At 36.9% G+C, this 10,888-nt stretch overlaps 1 protein-coding gene across 1 annotated transcript; it reads right to left on the minus strand.

Moving 5' to 3' along the window:
- Positions 1–4,280: 4,280 nt before the first annotated feature.
- LOC148037222 (lysM domain-containing GPI-anchored protein LYP6-like) lies at positions 4,281–9,071 on the minus strand. Its single transcript, XM_087677263.1, has 5 exons — positions 8,332–9,071; positions 7,309–7,420; positions 6,067–6,234; positions 5,929–5,960; positions 4,281–4,728 (listed from the first exon to the last, which is right to left on the minus strand). Exons 1-5 carry the CDS (start codon positions 9,002–9,004, stop codon positions 4,505–4,507), a joined length of 1,209 nt encoding a protein of 402 aa, XP_087533389.1. The 5' UTR covers positions 9,005–9,071; the 3' UTR covers positions 4,281–4,504.
- Positions 9,072–10,888: the final 1,817 nt, after the last annotated feature.

The following is a 10,888-nucleotide window of genomic DNA, read 5'->3' on the forward strand; positions in this document are numbered from 1 at the left end:
ATTGATATTCTCACTAGAGAAATTATCCTTATAAAATCTCTACTTGGTATCCATGGTCAAGCAAAAATGTGTGTTGAATACAATACCTCACTTTTTGGTTTATTGTTTATTTTGTTTGATTCTCTTTTTTTAGTGACATGTTTCCATTTACAGTGCTGGCAGGTTGGTAGTTACCTTTTTGGACACCACGTATGAGGATCTTGCTGATCCTCCAAAACCATATAGCTTTCTCTTACAAGAAGTGTCATTGCAAAATGATGTGCATTCTTGTGGATGGAGAGTGATTTCAAATGTTTGTAGGACAATAGATTCAAAGATTCTCAAGATAGATGGGGTTAATGTAAGTATCTTTCGCATTCTTTCTTTCACATCAAATTTTATAAACATTCCATTTCTTTGTTTTAACTCCCTACAAGTACGATTTTTTAAGATACATGTTGGGTATAGTTTCCAACTTATTAAAATTTTCCTTGCAGTGCCAAAATTACCCCGATTCATACACATGGTGGATAAGAAAGAGATGTATTGAGTTAATTTTAGATAGGGCAATCACACCAGTCGACCCTGACTCTCCTCCACCTAAATCCTTAACTAAGAGTAAGAGTAAGACAAAATGCAAGTCATCTAGAAAAACAAGTTAAGCTCCAAAAAGACAGAAATGCCAACACTTTCTCATCCATCTCCTTATCAGCCCCCCTCTGAAAGAGAAGAGGCCCCCTGTCCAAGTCAAATTCTTCAACTAACCAAAGAAAAAAGCCACTGTAAGGAGATTAGATATCTTTTCAAAAAGGGATGAAGATGTTACAAAGTTGAAACAAGACAAATAGTTGCAAAAGAAGCAAGATCCTTGTAAATTTACACTTCAATTTTGTACCTCTTCATTCAATGAAAAGTTTTTGTCAAATGTAAATGTCATCAATGTTGTCATATTTATGGCTCGAAGCTTACAATTGTGGGAGGCAAGCAACTCGTACAAGAGAAAGAGCGTTCAACTCTATTCCCAACTATTTTACTGTTTACTTTGAACTTATATTCTGGGGATGTACAGTCTGACATCTCCAAGGTATCCCTTACATCTTTAAGATTTCAATTGGAAGTGATATTTACCTCCTTTTCTATAACTTGCACCTTAAGTTTCAAGGGCATGCAATCTATATCAGAATCCAAGGGAATCTAGATGCCTAGTTTAAGTTTGTATCTCCTATAATCAAAGCCCAAAGCAAGAGTTTGTCGTACTATATTATAACAGAGAGACAAGGATTGGGGGCATACAATACACCTCATGGTGTCACCCTTATGGTCAACCTCTCTAGATTTCCAAAGCTTTCCTATAATATTATCTAGTTCTACTTCTGAAAGATTTCTTCTTAGCCAAGATACTTTTGTTCTTTGTAAGTTTGCTATTTTGAAGCAGTCCACAAAGATATGTAAGGGGATAAACCATGATAGGCATATTCTTCTTGAGATGCTTCTAGCTGTCATGGACTTTTGAATATCTTGACATATTTTGAATTTAAAACTGCGCATGGTTGCCTTATCCGGAACCTCCCAAATTAGAGATGAGAGACTTGGCAATGGCAAATCCTCGATAAGACGGAACCACATATTGTGCATAATATATAAAAATTATTCTCTCACTAAAAGAACTGACAGTCTCATCAGCATATATAATGTTTGCAAATGCCTTATGAATCGCATTGAAAGTTTCACTCAAACTCTCCAGAGGTTGCCATTCAGTACTTGTTGATGGAAACATATCTACAACCAAGAATTCGATATTAATACTTGCTTAAATGAAAAAAATCACACATATGTTATCAACTTTAGACTTACAATGTGTTTACTAGCAAACACGTTCCTTAGGAGACAAGTGCATATCCTTGGCCATGTAAACATGTTGCACTTTGACTAACCACCTTTCATGCGTAATTTTGAAAGCAATGATACGCCCTTTCCAGTGATGTTTTATATCCTCTCTTTTTCTTCTTTTGACCTTGTGAGAGCCTTTGCAAGAGGGCAACATGGCCACCCAATCATTTATGCAAAAGGTTTTGGGCTCCCAATTTATGTCTTCTCCTTGGCTATGGATAGTATAGGAGTTTATTAAACGAGACGGGCGCCTTTTGGATGCCATACTTAGATTGAATTCACAAAGAAAAGTGCTCACTGAGAAAGGCAAATGAGCAAAAAGATGAATGAACAAAGAAGAAATACTGAAAAGATTCACAACATCTTTATCATAACTGGTTTTGCTAGATTTTATAAGTAAATAAGGACTTCGGGACTACCAAAACCTATTAGAGTTTGGAGATTTTGGCTAAAAGAGAGGAGAGAATCATGAAGTGGACTCTACTATCTCCAAAAAGGAGGAGACAAGAATACCATATTCTTGCACACTTGGCAAAGTCTCTTTGGCCTTTCCTCAATCCCGTGATTAACAAAATTGCATTTTTTGAAGTGTTTTTGGTCCTAATGGGGCGTAGATCTTACCAAGAAAAGGTTCAATTGGCTATTAGAGAAGATTGAGAGCAAGATTGCAAATTGGAAATATTTCTCCCTCTCTCTCCTTGGTAAAGTGATTGTTTTTTGTGATATTCTCTAGCTAGTGATTGTGTTTTTGCAAAACATCATGGGGCAAGATAGAGAAATGGTTCAAAGACTTGGTGTGAACCAATAATGAAAAGAAAGCTTGGCATATCTACAATTGGGAGTTGGTTTCTAGGCATGGTTTAGAAGGTCTAAGGTTTCCCAAATTGAATGATAGGGCATGTGCCTTTGCATTAAGTGGCTAAGCAACTTCCACTCCTTCTAGTTATGGGTAGTACTTCTTAGAGCGTGGATTGAAGCGTTGATGGTCATTGCAAGCTCCATAGTCAATGCATGTCCAAAAAGTACTACCTAGTGTCACTTGGGATAGTTAGAAAGTTCTTGCACTATCTATTTGGCAAAATACTTTACCTAATAAGGAAGAACCCTCATTAATACATGTTAAAGCAAGGATGCCCTTGGATTTTGTTTCATTCTGAAATGACATTAGAGGGGTCCTCTTATTGTCAATTTAGGGGCATAGGAATAGGAAAAACTTTAGTGGTGCTATTTGGGTCTTAATCAATCTATCTAATCATTTTGACAAAATCATTAGGTAGGGCTTGAAATTGCTTGTCTGCTTAGGCGAATAAGATACTAGGGCCACTGATTTATACCAATGCTATTGACTTGTAGTAGATTGCAATGTAATTATCATACTTCGTAATGTATTTTGATTGCATTACCAAAAATCATTAATATTGGTTGAGTGGATATTTTTATGAAGCAATATAGAGAGTTAAACCTTTTTGTAACCATGTTAATCGAAATAAAATCTTATGATCGAAGTAAAATAAATCACAAAATACACAATCACCAAATATTAATTTTTTGTGAGGAAACATCCATGGATAAATATCTTGATTAGCTAGAGTAGCTAGAGTGCAACTTTGGCTTACATTGTCTATACAAACCTCAACCATCTGCCTTTACCCCAATTTTAATTCTTACTTTGAATATGCTCACTATAAGAAAATTAAACTATCTCTCACCTTTTATCAATAGAGCTACATTTGTGTTAATATTTGATGTGATGCTCTTTTAAAATGTTAGAAAGTTTTGCTCACATATATAAGTAAGTAATCATAACTTATAAATCTTAAGTATGAGAAATGTGGTGAATGTATCTAGATCTAAACTTAATTAATACTTGGGTAACATTAAGGTAACATTAACCTATTTCCTTAGACTTTTCCTTCTCATGAGTGGAAAAGGCAACTTCATAATCTTCCTATACCAAAAGAATGTGAGTGAATGTAAAAATCTTAAAATTATAACTCACCCTACTCAACTTTCAAACACAAATTTGAAAATGTATAAAATTTTAGTCAATTGATGAATATTAATCACTAAAATCATCCTTGATCAAGATAGTCATGCATGCACATGAGCATGATTATATGAGTGTTCATGCAAATGCATAGTTTTGTAAACTTGTGTAGTTGGCATTTATTTAAAGAGGAATATCTATATAATTCTTGTAATCAAATAATCATCAATTAAAGTGAGTCCTTTTCAATATCAAGTTGAGTTGCTATCTCTTACGTTTTTACAAACTTGATTATATACATGCATAAACTTTATGCCCATGTGTATGTAAATGCATTACATTACATTGCAAAAACTTACATATTAATGTCCACAATTGGGTCACCTCAAATAATAATGCACACAGAGATCTATTAGTTAGTGAATTTAAGACAAGTTGAAATCCATTAGAGTACAACAAACAAGTCTTCATATCAATGGAGCTTTACACTCCCAAAAACTTTACACTTGCTAATGATGTCTCATCAATAGCACATTATCAATACCAATTCCCCCACCCTATTTGAAAACAAGAGCCAATTATGACACACCACAAATATTTAACTCTTGCTTGTGGTAGAAGGGAAAACAAGATGAGGATTTACGACCTTCAAATAATTGACCACAAGATTAATAATAACAATGACAAAGGAAGACCCATGCCAAAGTTATTGTTAGAAGAGGCTATTGAGCTTGGGGGAGGAGGTGTAGCATTGTTACTATTGGTTGGAGATGGTGGCGTTGGTGTTGAAGAGCTTGTGATAGTAGGGGAGTTAATAGGGGAAGCAGCAAGACCTGGTGGAAAATTGTAGAGGGATTCCGGTGGTGGAGGTGCTACAAAGTAATAACAAAGTTTTCAAGGAAGTTATTATAACAATAAATCACTAATATATCACTATCTTAAAAATTTTGTATTTTGACTCTACACATATTTTAAGAACATACAGATTCAATTCATGCAACCAAAATAATACATGTTTACATGTGTGTAATCAACTCTAAACATGCATGTCAGTGCAAGATATGATCCTTCTATTGACATTAGACTCTCTCTCTCTCTCTCTCTCTCTCTCTCTCTCTCTCTCTCTCTCTCTCTCTCTCTCTCTCTCTCTCTCTCTCTCTCACTCTCTCTCTCTCTCTCTCACACACACACACACACACACACACACACACACACACACACATTGAACAATCATACCACTTTTTCCCTTCCTCCCCACACCAAAACTCACATATTCCCAACCATAAGGGTATGTTGATGTTGTAGGTCTAGGCAATTTATAATCTTCATCATCACCTCCCCCTATGGTGCATGTGCAACACAGTTGAAGGCTAGGTCTAAGCTCTTGCCCTAACAATGAGATGAATCTAAAGACTTTCTTACTTGGCTCGCCATCACAACCCAAGCCAAATCGAGAGCCGATCTCATGGGAGGAGTATTTAGATCTACAGGTTTGCAACTAAGAAGTAAAGAATGTGGGTTTGAAAGAGTCACTTGCCAAAGTGGTAGAAAGGGAAAGTTGGCAAACAAAAAAGTAGATATAACCAATAAAACATTGAAGATGCAATTAAGGAAATCGAAACAAGAAAAGAGGAAAATCAAGAAGATATGACAAACACCATCTTTTCAATAGTTAATGAACCTCTATTGCAAAAGGAAGTTGCATTCCATGCAAATTTTGGAGGCCTCCCTCAAGGATTGGCATGGAGAAACGTAAGAGGAACTAGGTGACAAAGAGCACAAAAGATGTTTAGAGACATGCAAGCTAGGGACAAACTTAAGGCCAATATTGGAAGAACTAGGGTTTAAGTGGATGGTACCATGGAAAGTCATTAAGCAAGGAAAGAATCAAGAAGAAGAATGGTATTATGAAAAGTCATTAAGCAAGGAAAAAATCAAGAAACTTTGGAATTTGGAAACATGGAAGATAAAGCTGAAGTCTTAAAGGAATCAAAATGTTTCAACTAAAGTTTAAACAAGTAAGAACAACCAATATGAACTTTCAGACATTTGCTTTTTTGTAGTGAATATACCTGGACATGTAGAGTCAACCTCTCTTTCCAATCTAAAAGTTCCAAAAGAAAGAAAATTAGCATGAATCTAAACTTCTATAGAATAGTGTCCAAAAAGCTTCCTTCTCTACAAAGGATTTTTCCAATGAATAAACTTACTCTGAAAGAATTCCTGTACTCGTATAACCCTTATAAACACACGAGGTAATTGAGCAATCATTGCTCTCTCGAGAAGCACTTGAGGCACCCACTAAAAGAGTCGAACTTTTGCAAGTCAAATTCCCACATGAAGTCCCAAATGAAGATGGAGTAGAAGAGCAATGCAACCTAGCAACAAAAGAAAAAACATATTACATTATGGTGAAACATGGAAAGGTAGTTTAGTAGCAATTGCTATGGAAAGAACAATGAGGTGATGTTAGAATAAGTCTTAACACAATCCTTTGACTTCTGCCTTTTTTGAACATTTGGTTTGAAAGTATATGGGGCAAAGATGGCATGGTCCATTTATAAAACGCATATAGGTAGGATTTTTTTTCCCTTTAACGGGATGGATTATTGTGGATGTAATTGCTTTGAATTATCTAAACATAGCCTTCAAACTTATTGACAATCTCGAGGAATGATGTTGAGTTACCTATTATGAAAGTAATGATGCAAAGATGGAAAGTTTGTTCAAGTTTCAACATAAAGCAATATGCCAATTTTCTAAATGTGTTAGTGAGGAGAAAATGAAATGATAGTGACTCTACCTAGAAATGAACTTTACCTAGTATGTTGCAAACTTTTCAATTAACAAGTGAGGACAAATGAGAAGGTATGAAATCAACTTGATTTTCCATTGAAAGCTAATTGTACCATTATTAAGTATTAATTTTCAGTACTTGATTTTCCATGGAAGTAAATTGTTCCATTATCAAGGATTAATTTTTAGTATGGACATGTACGTTAAACTCACCTTTTGTGTCATTAGAGAGAAGAAAAGTGAGGATCTTTCCATAATTATATTTGTTTGCCTTTATTTGCAATTAGAATAAGGTTGTTTAACGACGTTGACTATTCACAAACTTGTAGAATGGATTAATGGAATTGATGCTAGCTACCAATGCCAAGTTTTGCTCAACTTATGTTCTACTTATGCTTAACAAACAAAAATCTTCAATTTGAGGATATACAACTTTGTATAGATACTTTCATTTTGTCTTGCCACTTTTATACCTACAAGGTGAAAATTGAAGCTTTGCAAGTTGCAACCTGAGCTTCCAATTTAAAAGCTTTTCGTGGAGTTTATAACTATGATTGTTTGAAATGTTAGGTTTTGAAGGTGAACTTAAGCCTTTAAATAAGAGTTGGTGTCCTTAAGTTTCTCTTTATTTTGGATTTCCTAATGGTTATACTTACGTGCCATTGGTGCACCGGCACTGCATGCAGTTGTTGGCTGTGAGCTCATACCTCCCCTCCACCACAATCAAGCCCTTATCCAATGCGTCCTCTGAGAAATTGGCTTTGCAAACTATGGAAATGAAAAAGAGAGAGAGAAAAATACACATTAGAAAAGTAAAATGAACTTGTTATTTGATTCAATTAAAGTAAAAAAGTTCATGTGGAAAATGAGAAAAGGAAATCACCACTAGCATGTTCAACGAGGAGGCTGAAATTCTAGATATTTTAAAAAAATTATAAACTTGCTCAATCTAGTCTACTCACTAAGCTAGTAATGATAAAATATGTAAATCATACACATTTTGATTTACTCACACTCAATATTATTAGACGCGAATAGATTTGTGTGTCTAGGGATGTGAGATGGAGGGATCAAACTCACATACCTCTTGAACTCAACCCACGCACAATCCACAATGCCATGACCCTGTTAGTACACTCAATACAATCCATCTAGTTACTTTTATATATTTATTATAAACGCCTCAATGACCATTGGGATTTTTTTCTCCCACCTTGTCTACCTACCTACCTACACAAGGGAAGCCTTTAGTGTGCTTTTTCAAATGTTATGGAAGCATGATCCAATACGAAGTTTGCACTTATTTAGCTATTAGCTAACACATTATTTAAAGGAGACAATTACGAAGTCAAAGTGCGGCATCAAAATGAATTATACACTTTGGTGCATGATTTCCAACTGTACAGCTAACGACAATTAGTAAGATACAATGAACACATGTATTTATCAGCTTTCCTAAGACCGGTATTAATAATTATTGTTGCTATTATACAACAACACGGTATATAATATTCTCTCTCATCATCCATGGAATCCCCGAATCAATGCACAATTCCAAATTGGATTGATTCTAAATGACAAATGAACCCCTCGTCCTTATCTTGCTCTTTCCATTTTAAGAAAGAGGCTTCTTCATTCTAATTATAGTATAGGAACGCGGGACGCAGGCAGTCAGTTACCTGGAAGGGGAAGAAAGATCACTGAAGCGGCTTCCAGGGAAGAATTGGTGAGGCCATTGAGGGTCTCGATGTCGGCTGTGGTAGTGTTGTAGGTGGTGGCGATGTCAGAGAGCGTGTCGCCGGTATGCACCTGGTACGACAGGAAGGCGGCTGCGCGGCCGGCGTAGGAGCGGCTGAAGCAGGCGCAGGGGATGGGGATGGAGAGCACCTGCTTGGGGAAGATTTGGTTGGGGTTGGAGATGTTGCTGGCCGCCGCGATCTCCTGGTAGGTCACCAGCCCTGCATAGTCGGAGCTGGCTATGGTGGATAGCGTGTCGGCCGGGATCACTGTGTAATTCACGGACGTGACCACTCGATAGCCTGCAAGGCCGCAGCCGCACGTCTGCGGGATGATGTACGCATGGGACGCCGGGACGACGGACTGCGCAGAGAGGCCCGGGAGGGACAGGTTGACGTTGTTGGGACCCAAGAGGGAGGAGGAGGAGGGGAGGGAGAAGAGGCGGGCGATGTCGGCGAGGCGGTGGTTGGCGGAGGAGAAGTAGGTGGTGAAGGAGGGGCATGGGGAGGCCTCCGTGCGGGAGCACGGCTCAGGCCTGATGGCATCACCTGAGACCAATGGAGATTGCAGGAGGAGAAGAGGAAGGAGAAGGAAGGAGAGGGGATGAGGCCTCATGGTGTGCGACACAGAGAGAGAGAGAGAGAGAGAGAGAGAGAGAGTGTGTGTGGTGTGTGTGTGAAGAAGCGACCGGGGTGGCCAGCTACTGAGGACATAAAAGTTCAACAAAGTATAAGACACAAGCTTGAGAAGAGGAGAAGAAAAAGAAGGAAAGAAAGTGCAACTAGGTTGACACGTGCATCACGATTTAGGTTTTGGGATTTTGTTTATTACAAAATTTGAGGTGGGTACTAGTAATTGCACTTGCCATTGTGGGGGGGACCCTTTCCAACGCGAGAGGAATTAGCTAAGAAGAAAAGGGGATCACGAACAACAATTTCATCACTATATTTAGTAATCTCTTGTAAATATTTCTTCATGGGTATGTAAGTCATTATCTTAGGCTAGTTACACACCAAATGGCGGACGTCCACTTTGTAAGCTTTAATCAATCAAAATACTTATTTAAGGATTGGGCGTCCATAGTCTTTTACATACTAGAGAGGATATGACCTATTGTTTACCTGCAAAACATGTAAACTCCTCGTCCACTTTTGGACGGGGAGTCTCCTTTGCCCACTTTGTAAAGTGGTAGACAAGGGTGCACTTTTTGCATTTGTAACCAATCAAAAAATATATAAGTTTATTTTTTTTATTTTTTTTACAAACTATGTCCATTTGGTGTGTAAAGGTATGACACCAATGTCTATGCCCAATTTCAAGAAGTACATGCCCACACTCTAGGCAGGACTTGGTCGTCTTTCACTTGGTGTGTAACCAACCTTATTCTTCTTTAAATCCTCTTTATCGGCCTCTATGATGACTTGTGAGCCCCTTCTTCGTCTATCTACCCAAAGGTAGATAATGATACACATCATGAGGAAAATGCAAGAATATCCTATTAATTGGGTGGAGAATAACTACATAATAGTGTGACTTGTGGCTCCAAGGAGACTTGCTATTGTATGCTCATTCCATCTAAAATAGTACGAATATGGCATTCATTTGACTTGTTTGAAGAAGGTTTCACTATTGGGTATGCTAATTGAGTGTCATAGAATTGAAGAAGGGTCCCTCCTCTTGGCCCATTTCTCTCTCTCTTCTTCTCTTTCAACTAGCAACCGATCAGTAGACCAAATGGTCGATCATTTTTTAATTATTCATAGGGAACCTTCTTTTATAATATTTGCACTATAGCTCTCTCTCTATGGTAGCACATCCTCACATTCAAAAGAGAGGAGCACCCCTCCATGAGAACTCAATATGTCTTTTTTATGTATGATATTAATTGTGCTAAATTGAATTTACTTTTAACCATATGTAAGTAAAATGAAATGTTTATTTTACTCTATGAATTAGATTAACAGTACTCATACGTTTTTGAAGCTGATCAGATTCAGTCAAAAACTTGTCATATAGCATGAAATAGCATGTTGATAAACCAATAATTAGAAAGTTCATTGGTCAAAGTCTAAGATATGGTGGTTTTCACATTTTACTAAATTTTTTGGTTAAGGATTGGCTTTTTACTTTGCAGAAGCACAATAGTAACACATAAAAACACATAAGCATGCTATATATGTAGCATGTTGAAGAGCTAGTATAGGTGTCTCTTTGTTGTTTTACAATTATGGGGAAAGATGTCATTCCCTCTTCTTTTACGAAGATTGTACATATCCAAATTGCAAATGCCTTTCCTAAAGTGAACCCTGCAATGATGAGACAAAACTAAATGAGAAAAGTGTATTAAGTCTAAGTACAAATACAATATTGAATTAGTTTTATTAATATACTATGTAATTGTAGCACAATATACAAACGAAGTAACTAAATATACTTAATTACCTAAATACACGACTGATTATTATGAGTTAAAACACTACAATAGTTTGTACACTAACT

This window comes from Lygodium microphyllum, chromosome 4 (genome assembly GCF_053477565.2).
Source record: "Lygodium microphyllum isolate KBCC chromosome 4, Lygodium_microphyllum_v1.1.10, whole genome shotgun sequence".
Taxonomy (NCBI): Eukaryota; Viridiplantae; Streptophyta; class Polypodiopsida; order Schizaeales; family Lygodiaceae; genus Lygodium; species Lygodium microphyllum.